The following is a 10858-nucleotide window of genomic DNA, read 5'->3' on the forward strand; positions in this document are numbered from 1 at the left end:
AACGTGGGGGCCACGTTGTCGGGTGGAGGATTGTTCTGATGGCATTGTCATGGCATTGTCACGGTCCGCGATTCACCCATTGATGCAGCGCGAATTGCTTTTTCGTGCCTCAGGCCACCCAGGCAGGTTGACATATTTCTTCCGTGCGCCGATTCGACTTTTTGAACAATGGACAGGTGTTCGCCGTTTAAAAATGCGGCGCCCCATGCAGACGCGCACAGTCTCCCTGCCGCCAAATGACAGTTTTTAGCGACTCCGCGCCAGTGGGTTGCCGTCCTTCCCCAAGGCAGGGGAGCCACTTCGGTCGCAATCCGCAATCCGCAAGCCGACGACTCGAAGTCCACCTTTGCCGCAATCCCCTCTCGTCCACCTAACCTTGAGTCGGATTCTAAGAGCTCTCTGCCGTGTGTCTTGCTGTCCGCTTTCTTGTTCCGCATGTTAGAACGCTGCTGATTGAGGCGGGCATGGGGCGCAACGCGCGAAAGCGTATCTCCTACGGTTAGTCCCTCCTCCCCCCCCCCGCCGCCCTGCTACATGATGCTCCCGCGCCTGCTCCTGTTCCCGCTCCTGCTTCCGCTCATGCTCACTTGCCATCACAGTCCTGCCCCTCGCGAACTCGGCCGGAGGACACAGGTTGGGCGTAAATGGCCTGGCTATCGACCCGGTAAACTCGATTCTGTACGGCGCCCGAAGCTCCCCATCGTATCTCCGTTGACCGCTCCACAGCTACTCGGGTGGTCGAGACGGCGTCATATGCGCCTGGGACCTGCATCTTGACCTGGTCTCGAAGGCCCACGAGGAAAGAGACCCGTTTGCCGACTCAAATGCGCCCAATTACAAACCCCCGCCGACGCTGTTCCGGCAGCAGGTCCAGGCCCACACGCACTGGATCAACGACATCGTCCTCGCCCAGAGTAACCAGGCCCTCGTCTCCGCATCCTCAGACATTACGGTGAAGGTATGGCGGCCTGCCGCCGAAGACGTCCTCCCTCCGCAGACCATCGGCCTGCACACCGACTACGTCAAGCGCGTAGCCTCCCCCGGCCTGAGCGAGAACTGGGTTGCATCTGGCGGGCTGGATCATAAGATCAGCTTGTGGGATCTCAGTGGAGGAGGCCAGAAGCTGCAGATAGCTGTGGGCGATGATGAGAACACGGCCAAGGGGTCTGTCTACGCCTTGGCGGCAACTAGCTCTATCCTCGCAAGCGGCGGCCCGGAAAGCATAGTCCGGGTCTGGGATGTCAGGACCGGGAAGCGCATCACAAAGTTTGTCGGACACACGGACAACGTGCGGGACGTGCTCATCACGCAAGATGGGGATACCATCTTGACCGCGTCCTCTGATCAGACTGTCAAAGTATGGTCGATGACGGCAGGAAGATGCATGTACACACTGACCATGCACAACGACAGCGTCTGGTCGCTGTACTCGGACCACCCACAGCTATCTATCTTCTACTCCTCCGATCGATCGGGTATAGTGGCAAAGAGCGATGTGCGCAATTGCGCCGAAATGGATGAAGGACTCTCGGTGGCCGTCTGTCAAGAGCACGAAGGAGTGAACAAGGTCATTCGATCTAGCGACTACATTTGGACGGCAACGTCCAGTTCGAGCATCAACCGGTGGAACGACGTAGAGACGGCCGCAGATGTCGCTTTACCAGAATCCTACAGGTGGCATCGATCGAGTGTGGGTACGACTCGGTCGCGGTACCCTTCTCCGCCCACGGCCAGCCCTCCGATGAACGGTACAACCCCGAAAATACCGTTCCCTGCCCTTCTGCGGATGTCGAACACCGCACCCTTCCCTCTATTTTCTGCCAAAGATCCAGAGGCTTCAACGGTGTATTCAACGACGAGCACACGAAAACCTTCGGAGGTTCTGTCAGCAGCTGATCCAGGTGTAGTTGTGCCATGTCGAAGCCTACCAGATTTCTCCATCGAAGGCCAGAACGGTCTGATCAAGCATGTCTTACTTAATGATCGGAGAAGGGTGCTCACTCTAGACACCGCCGGGGAGGTAATATTATGGGATTTGCTACAAGTAAGATTCCTGCGCTTTCGTGTCGGCTTTTATCTAACAACAACTTAGTGTGCTCCCATAAAGTCATTCGGGAAGCGGCATCTCGAAGATGTTGCCCCTGAAGTTAATACACAAGAAACTGTTGCCCACTGGTGTGCTGTTGACACGAGAACCGGCAGTCTGACTTGCGTCCTCGAGGAGAATTACTGCTTCGACGCTGAGATGTATGCAGACGAACTTCATTTGGAGGAAAAGATTGATTTCCGAGAAGACCAGAGAAGTAGCCTTACCTCTATCTACACAGTTTCGGCTTCCATACTGACAATGTGCAGTAAATCTAGGAAAGTGGATACTGCGATATCTGTTCTCTAACCTCATCGATGAAGAGATTAAACGGGATGAAGACTTCAGAAATGCTCTTGTCGAAGAAAAGAAGAGCGGTATGAATCGGACGAACGCACCAGCTAACATTCAAATACCCGAAAACCACATCAACGGTTGGACAGACGCAGTATCAGGGCCGACGTCTAGCTCCACGATTCGTGCCACTAATAGCTTCCACCTACCTATTACTACTCCCGGACTCCAGATTGGCCTTGCTACTCCGGGTATCCCAACATCGAGCCCTACCCATGCGACACAGCAGCTGTACACTCTCCTTCCTACGACAGAAGAAGGCTCTCAGCTCTCACGAACCACCACTCAACAGAGCCAGACTAGAGAAGGCTCTGACTACTTCTCCACCACACCCGCCACCAACGGCCACGGCAACGGTAAACCTATCATTACCTCCGCCGAAGCCTCCACAACGGACCCATCGCAAGAAACCCTTCCGCAATCTCCCTCGGAAGAGAATCCGACAAACCCCACCCATGGCAAAAAGGGCAAGGCTCTCTTCTCGAAGAAATTCAACATGTCCTTCAACATGAAAAAATTCGGCAGCACGTCTTCAACAGTCGAGGTCGCGAAACCGGTTGCCGTGGATGAAAAGTCTGAGGACAGTGATTCGAGGAGCAGTAAGACTGATGAGAAAATCATTGAGGATAACTTTTTCGGGGCTGTACAGAAGATTAGGCAGGGGTATGAGGAACAAGTAGCTTTGGGCGCAGTGTCAGTGCATACGCAAATTGCGCCCAGCCTCCCCAACGAGACGCCAGTTCTGAAACCACCAGCGAGTACGACCATTCTGATTCAAGAAGACAGACCAGATTCTGGCGGCGTTGCGGATCTCTTCGAAGGCAAGGTCGGCTCCCTAGGCCAACAAGTCGAACTTATCGAAAAAGTAGCGCCCGTGTGGCTCGCCGACATTCTTCTCCGCGTAAGATCCTGACTCACCCACCTCTTCCTCCACTCCCCTCAAATGCACTAACACAGGCACTGTAGAACCAAATTCCCTTCAAAGATATCGTCAAAGTCTCCTTCATCCTCGAACCGTACCAAAACACGCTACCTAGCATAGCTTCGGACGGGTATATACCCCTCTTCGTCCCTACAGAGAAAATAGTTCGCGCTAATACGGCACCACTCAGCAACAACCGACTCAATGCGAATCGCATGCTACGGGCGAGGAAGATATTGAGTTATGTAGCGGAGAGAATTGAGCCCGCGCCGACGACTGCTGAGAAGGAGAAGGAGGGTGAGGAAAGGTTGAAGCCGGAGGAGTATTTGGAATTGTTTTGTCAAGGGCAGGTTAGTACATTCTTTCTCTTTGTGCCGCTCTTTCTCTATCATTTTATCGGTTGGTGTGTGAAAGAAATGAGGCGGCATAGGGTTTAGCAGACTAACAGAATTCCTGCTAACAATATTTATTCTTGTAGTTGATTGCCCCAACCATGACACTAGCGTCTATCCGTGCACACGTCTGGCGTGGCGGCGGCGACGTGGTGCTCTATTACCGCGCGAACGGCCGCAAGGAAATCAAACATGCGCCTTTCATCGGCACACCGCCCCCGTTGTCCGCGACCGGTAGTACGGGCGTGTCCGAGGGGAAGGCGTCGTCCGATGCCGGGAGGAGCAGCCAGCATAGTTCTAGGGGGATTGTGGAGGGCAAGGCGTGTTGATGGGAATGAACATGTTGGTGTTGGTGCTAAGCTTGATGTTGATGTTGATGTTCATGCCCATCTTGATCCTCCAATTGTGGATTGATTCTGATTCTGATTTTGATCTTGGAGAGGTCTGAATCTCTTGTGTATTGTACATAGTATTTTGCACATACCCCATTCCTTACCGGATCGCTGTATGGATTCGATCCCATCTGTTCTATCTCTATTGATACGGTATGGTTTGGTGTGGTTTGATTTGACTTCAGTTTGGGTGGGTGCATTTGGTTTGGATTACTGATAAATCGTGTCTGGAAGTCTATGGCGTTCTTGATCTTACACTCTTACTCTTACACATCTTCCATTCCGGTCCGCGTTCGTATCGTAGTGGTTGTGTCAGTGTTGATATCATAATTCCTCGATCCCGCCCAGCAAATTACTCGCCCACTGATACGAACCCAAAAATATCGCTCCCCCGACACTTATCCAACCAACCCGCGGCCCTATCCCCGCAAAGAAAGCCCGTGGGCCAGAGAATCGCAGTATCGAACTCAGCATGCTAAACGCAGACTGCCGCTCCTTCGCCAACATCATCCTCGTCTTCAGCACATCTAACGGCGTCGTTATCCCCGCCGCTACAGCCCCCGCCACCGAGCCCAGAATCCCGCCCTCAAACCCCGACACCTGTTCCCTCCCACTACCGTTAATCCGCCACCGCTTCAGTGCTTCCCAGAGTGGGAATTGGATCACTGTAAACGGCACCTCGCGCATAATCGTTATGGACCAACCACGATATAATTCCCGCCACACATGCACATAACCCCGCGTTCTGCGCTGATCGAGGATGTGGAGGAGAGAGGAGAGAGAGGAGGGGTGTTGTGAGGCTTGTGCTCGTTGTTTCACCACCTCAGTTGGTACGCGCACTGCACATGCAGCGACTTCGCCTACACTCGCGGCGAGCATGTGGACGAAGGCTTCGTGTCTCTGGCCCCGGGGGCCCTCAATATACGCCTTACCTTCTGCATTCCGTGCGATGGAGCCGCGGGAGGGAGTGAGTAGTGTGCGTTTGATAGAGTCGTAGGTTATGAAGAAGAGCGCGGCGCCTGGGGCGGACCCGATGAGCGCGGAGCCTACGCCTCGGTAGATTCCGGTGAAGCCGCCGGAGGAGGTGAAGCCGGCACTGGATTGGAGGCGAGTTTTTAGCGTGTCGAGAGGGTAGAGCGAGAGGTCGACTGTGGTGCCGGCGAGGCCGCCTGCCTGTTGCAAGAGTTAGTCACATAAGTTAGTCGTAGGAATTGACGGGGATTGAGATGGCAGAGAAAGGGAGGAGTACAACTAAGGAGCGTAGGTATGGTGATTCGAGCCATGCACTACTCTGGCGTGGCTCGAGGACATGCTGCATTTTTCAGACTTTGCGATGCTTGATGACAAGAATTGATGGTGGAGGTTAGAGGGGCTGGTCTGTGCGGTGGTTTTCAGCCCTATAGGCTATCGCGTTAGTAGAAGCGCGGTTCCGGGATGAAATTCCGACGAGGCGAGGTTTGTTTCCGACAAGCACCACTGGACTCCCACTCACCAAGCAACCCTTTTTCTTGGGCTATTTTCGTAGAGCTGGTGATAATTCAGCTGAAAATGAGCAGTGCAGAGATTGGTGTGAGACTGGTGGCGAGTACAAGGGGGCGGGAGATGGGATTGGAGGGTAAGTTGTCAAATGGAGAGGGTGGTGCGATGGGATGGGCAGCGTTCCTAACAATTTAACAGGTGGAGAACTAGAGCAACTGGAGGCTGCCTCTATGCATACTAGCTGCATTCATCAAGCTGAATTGTAAGTTATCCTCTCCCCGTTTCATGGACCTGGATTAACTGGCTGGCTTTATAGGTCGGCGGATGGAACATGCGTCTTCACCTCTGACTACAACCGCACGCTCTCCGTCTATAGGGTGCCAGAGGAAGGAGAAAAAGACCTCCTAGTTCCGTGCTCATCGCTTACCAGCTCTGAGCCTATCTGGGCCTTTACTGGATACTCTAGCTTCAACGCAGCCAACGCATTGTCGTCATTGGTCCTCATCAGCACCCGCAACAACTTCGTCAGCCTCCACAACGCACTGTACTCCTACTCCTCCTCAGATACAGATGGAGGTCCGGAAGCCGCAAGCTCAAACTCCCCACTGGACATTTCCGCCAAGCTCCTCAGTTATCGAAACTTCAACACCAAGACCGAAGCCGTCATCAGCCCACACTCCCTCCTCTTCACCCGCTCCGGCACCCACTTCCTTGCTGGCACCCAGGACTCCATCTTCCTGTTCGACCTCCACAATTCCTCCGGCCCAATTGACGAGTTCCGCACGCACAGCAAACGCGATCCACAGAGCTACAAAGGCATCGTATCCAGCCTCTCCATCAGCTGCGACAGCATTCTCGCGGCTGGCACATGGACGCGCTACGTCGGCCTGTACGAAGCCGAAGGTAGCGGGAATCCCATTACTACAATATCCCTGCCCGGCGGCCCGAGCTGGAACCCCGGACACCGCGGGAATGATAATGAGCTTGCTGGTGGTGGGATTAGTGAGGTCAAATGGTCGCCATGTGGGAGGTACATCTACGTTGCGGAACGCGACTCAGATGTTCTGATGTTCTACGATATCCGGAATCTGAGCTTAGGGCTTGGATACTGTAAAGGGCGGAACGCGCTTGCGAAGCAGAAACTCGGGTTTGGGGTCTGGACGGCTGCGGCTGCGGATGAGGTGTTTGCGAGAGAAGGCGGGGTGGAGGTGTTGGCTGACAACGAGCGAGAGAACCTGGGTGTACGCACTGTTGACCATGAGATTTGGGCTGGTGGGATAGATGGCGTGGTGAGGGTTTGGCGCGATCCGCATCTCAGACAGGGCGCGTTGGAAGCAGATCAGGTTTTGCAGGTGGGAGAGGACCCGGTGGTTGGGACGATGGTGAATGAGAATGGGACGGCGATGGCTGTGGCGAGTGGGAGGAGGGAGAGTGTGTTTCCAGATGAGGATGCGGAGGGAGAGGGAAGAGTGAGGAGGGATTGGAGGGGGCTTAGGGTCAGGGAGCGTGGTGCAGTTGATGTATTTAGATTGTCCGGATGTTGAAGAATGGCGTTAGTGGAGATTGTATCGGGGATTGGCAGACAGACGGACGATGGTGGTTACGATGTTAATGGCATGGCATGTGGTGTACGATACCCAGGTCATATTGACCCACTGGCGTTATAGCCAACCCTTTTCCAATCTAAAACTTACAATCTAAAATTTGTCACCATATGCCACTCCACGCAATCAGAACAAAAGAAGGTGTCGAGGCTCTAGCCAGGTTCAAGGTGACAGCTAACATGATACCCGTCTTCCCCTCTTTCGGCCTGCCTGTCCCGCCACCAAGAGCTTCGGCTTACATTACTCATACCCGTCCTTTCCCTTAACGATATTATACCAAGGCCCGCCTCTTCCAAACACCTTCTGCAGAGCTCCAGTAACAACATCTAAATGTTCCCACGTGGCGAAGTGTCCGCCTATATAGTTATCAGGTTCGTGCCCTACAGGACCTGCGGAATAATCAGCTTCTATTTAAGCTCTTCCCGCCAATCCCTTTCTTCAGACTAACATCCGGCTCATTCATCTAACAAACAAAATTTAGAAATAAAACTGAAACCCCTCACTTACCCATAGCCGCTTTCCCAACCCTTCGGCACAACACTCAGCTCCCTCGGAAACCACGCCAGTCCCAACTTTGCCCCCTTAATGTGCTCACACATCCGGTCCCTCGCCGCAACGCCCACACTCATGCTAGTCATAACTTCATAATAAATCCTCACATGCGCATTTGGCCCGGCGGCACTGAAGCAATAGGTGCTAATCACAGGGCTTCCAACGCGGCGTAGTACTGTACGATTGGGCGATTTTGAGGCCTGTACGGGTGAGATTTTGTGTACGTTTGTACAACAGGGAGGAGGAGAGGTAGGTGTACGTATTGTAACTGTTACGGCTCACGTGATCTGTACAAGTAGTACAATTTAATTAAAGTACGCTGTACTCTAGTTAAAACAGCTAAGACTATAGGTCCCTAGAGATGCAAGATTAAGGTCTAATTAACTATAAAATAACTAGTTCTCCCTAGTAACAAGAGCAGATAGGACTAGATAAGGCCTGTAAGGCAGCAAGAGGCGTGGTGTGAGGGGTATTAATTAGGAAACACAGGTCACAGAAAGGGAATGCAGGATAGGGGGTAACAAGAGTAAACCTTAGGGTCAGAGGCAGAGGTACGGAGGCCTAGGAGCCTATATACCCCGTGCTAATCCTAGGGTACTAAGGGGTTAGATAGCTGTAACATAACCGTGTATACAAACTTCCTAAAAGGGTAATACAATCTGTACTACGTACTGTACCTAGGGCATCATTAAACGTACGGTACGGCTCACGAACTCGGTACGTTCGTACTGAACACGTGACCGTTACGGTTCACTTTGTACGGACCGTAGTACGGCCCGTTGGAAGCCCTGTGCTAATCCACGTGAGAATCTCGTTATTAGTCCAAGGACACGCATCCGTCCAAGGATACGATTTCTCATGTGTCCAAGAGAGCAGCGCGACCGGTGATTTAACGAATGCGTAGGGCGGCGTTTACGGTTTTATGGACTACAGGAGCTAGTATCCAGAGCCCTGAGTCGCGAACCGCTGGCTTCGTTCTAAGCTTGCTTTTTCGGCCGCGGTGTACGGCACGAGTGCGTGCTTTGCTGTGAGCAGGGGATGGGTGGCCTATTTCGGGGGGTTATCTCGCACCATGTTGATGTGGGAGGCGAGGCAGTGCAAGAGGTAAAGGAGGCCAGGGTGATGTAGGCCGGGTGGTTGAGCAAAAGCATGAGTTTGTGGCAGATTTCGGCGTATTGGGGGAGGGCAAAGCTGGGTTTAGTGATGTGTTAGGCGAAGTCGAAGTTCAGGGTGCTCATGGCGATGATATGGAAGGAAAAGTTGGATGGGATAGAGGGTTTGGCGTTGGAGAGAATTGGGAGCAGCTTGCGGACTTCGAGGAAGGGTCCAGGCCCTAGTAGAATGGTGTCAGGTTATATTTTCCACGGGGATTTAATAAGGTTAGAATAGATAGGGGTGGAAGATAAATCACACCAAGGAAACTTGAACAGCATACCTAACAACATACATCCATGAACAAACAACATTGGGATCGCCTTCCCATTCATACTCCGTTATCACACAAATGCACGTTAACCTCACCGAACTTATCGATATTAATCTTGCTCCGATAATTCGGCAACCCGTTCACTCCAGCTTCTTCTATCCGCCAATCAAACAGGACCTTCTAATAGGATGCTTGGCGATCGACGTCGGAGAGAGGAGCCACGTAAGGCCATTGAACGGGAACGTCGTCAAATTCGTCTGGGAAGTCTGCGTCAGAGAGTTTCCGGTCGAGTTTTTTGAGGGCGGAGTCTAGGACGGAGATGGTGCAGGGTGATAGGGAGGGCATTGTGGGGTAGAATAAAAGACGAACTGGTTTGAGAGAAAAATATAAAAAGTAAGATTATATACTGACTGGAACGCAGAAGCGGGATTAAGGAGAAATAAAAAAGCTCGGAAAATAACTGAGGATGTGGTGTTTTTACTCCCTATCTACCTTCGTGGAATTGTGTGACAGCGTGTAGAAGCTATGATGTCAATGTGTAAGTCACTGGCAGGGCGCGGCTGAATCTGACGAAATGCCCTTGTTTAGTGAGGAGATAGTTGGTAATAACGATGTTCCTGGAGAACGAAGAGAGCAAAGGTGTATCAGGAGTGATGTGGGACTGGAAGGGCTCCTGGTGTAGGAAGATAGGATTACTCAACTGACTCGATGTTAGCTGCTCTAGGAGATCAACTGACCCTTACGGGTTGGCAAAAAATCTTAGATGATGGGTTGTGAGATCTAAAAATTACGTCGGGGGTGGTGAGTGTTTACAAAGCTCGGCGCTATTGTGCCTTGCAAAACAAGAGGTATTCCTATGCAACTCAACAATCCTCTGCAGCAGACTGTATTGAAACCAGCCGTTTCTCTGCATACCATTATAATATAGTCTGCTATCTTAGACTTACAGTTACAATTACTACAGCTGTAAGGCATAAATATACTATTCCGCACACAAATCAACTGTTGGTTGATTATTTGTACCTTTTTGGTTGTGAAGGCGGAGTGGTGTGGAGACCTGCCCTTCCAAAAGCTGCCACGATTTTCTCCCCGCCTGACTATTTCCAAGAGGACTTAGATCAGCAAAGCGCCCCCAAGTCTAATGCAACACCGTTTTGCGTCGCCATCCAGACAAGGGTCAACAGCCCCAACTTCTTTGTATAGTTTAGCGTCGGATATAAGTATCACGTGTTTGAGACGTAAATAGAAAGTTATTAGATATCAGACTAACGTTGGCAACTAACGGTATACCGTTAGAAAGCAATATTTTTGCTACCAGCACATGACCTTCTCTATTTTCCGAAAGGCTCTAAGCTATCGCCACCTCAACCTCCCTAACATATAAATTTAAACCTCCTGTGACGGAGGTGGGTGGGGAGGAGGCCCAAGAAATTCCAATACCAACAAGCGACCAGAACTAGTACCAAGGGCAATATTGTTCTCATAAACACCGGAACAAGTCACTTGATACTGGGGAGGGACAATGAGCATAGATTGTGTGTTGTAGGTTACCCATTGACCGTTTACCGATATACTTTGGAAAGCACCTGAAGCTGTATGGCCCTCGAGCGTCTGCAGCGGCCGGCCTGTGTTCGCATCCCACAGTCGAACC

The 10858-nt window shown here is 51.9% G+C and overlaps 5 protein-coding genes across 5 annotated transcripts in view; 2 read left to right on the plus strand and 3 right to left on the minus strand.

Annotated features, from left to right (window-relative positions):
• The first annotated feature begins 325 nt into the window (after window positions 1–325).
• Window positions 326–4397, plus strand: BDR25DRAFT_302878 (WD40 repeat-like protein). Its single transcript, XM_033689896.1, has 7 exons — window positions 326–498; window positions 600–678; window positions 727–2044; window positions 2093–2303; window positions 2356–3341; window positions 3407–3712; window positions 3841–4397. The coding sequence occupies exons 1-7, from the start codon at window positions 465–467 to the stop codon at window positions 4081–4083; spliced, it is 3177 nt and encodes a 1058-aa protein (XP_033548933.1). The 5' UTR covers window positions 326–464; the 3' UTR covers window positions 4084–4397.
• On the minus strand, window positions 4319–5494 carry BDR25DRAFT_259480 (mitochondrial carrier). Its single transcript, XM_033686587.1, has 2 exons — window positions 5396–5494; window positions 4319–5319 (listed from the first exon to the last, which is right to left on the minus strand). The coding sequence occupies exons 1-2, from the start codon at window positions 5462–5464 to the stop codon at window positions 4471–4473; spliced, it is 918 nt and encodes a 305-aa protein (XP_033548934.1). The 5' UTR covers window positions 5465–5494; the 3' UTR covers window positions 4319–4470.
• Window positions 5495–5795: 301 nt separating this feature from the next.
• BDR25DRAFT_324588 (uncharacterized protein) lies at window positions 5796–8080 on the plus strand (the record flags this gene model as incomplete). Its single annotated transcript, XM_033692167.1, has 3 exons — window positions 5796–5887; window positions 5942–7094; window positions 8078–8080. The coding sequence occupies 3 exons, from the start codon at window positions 5796–5798 to the stop codon at window positions 8078–8080; spliced, it is 1248 nt and encodes a 415-aa protein (XP_033548935.1).
• A 1205-nt stretch (window positions 8081–9285) lies between these two features.
• Window positions 9286–9830, minus strand: BDR25DRAFT_302880 (uncharacterized protein). Its single transcript, XM_033689897.1, has one exon. It carries the CDS (start codon window positions 9550–9552, stop codon window positions 9388–9390), a length of 165 nt encoding a protein of 54 aa, XP_033548936.1. The 5' UTR covers window positions 9553–9830; the 3' UTR covers window positions 9286–9387.
• Window positions 9831–10504: 674 nt separating this feature from the next.
• The window catches only part of BDR25DRAFT_18301 (uncharacterized protein), a 3977-nt gene continuing 3623 nt past the window's right edge, over window positions 10505–10858 (minus strand). The window contains exon 4 of the mRNA XM_033684225.1: window positions 10505–10858. This exon is cut by the window's right edge and continues 11 nt beyond it. Within this exon, the coding sequence (XP_033548937.1) occupies window positions 10594–10858 (265 nt within the window). The 3' untranslated portion in view covers window positions 10505–10593.

Source organism: Lindgomyces ingoldianus (genome assembly GCF_010093535.1).
Source record: "Lindgomyces ingoldianus strain ATCC 200398 unplaced genomic scaffold BDR25scaffold_12, whole genome shotgun sequence".
In the NCBI taxonomy this organism is placed as follows: domain Eukaryota; kingdom Fungi; phylum Ascomycota; class Dothideomycetes; order Pleosporales; family Lindgomycetaceae; genus Lindgomyces; species Lindgomyces ingoldianus.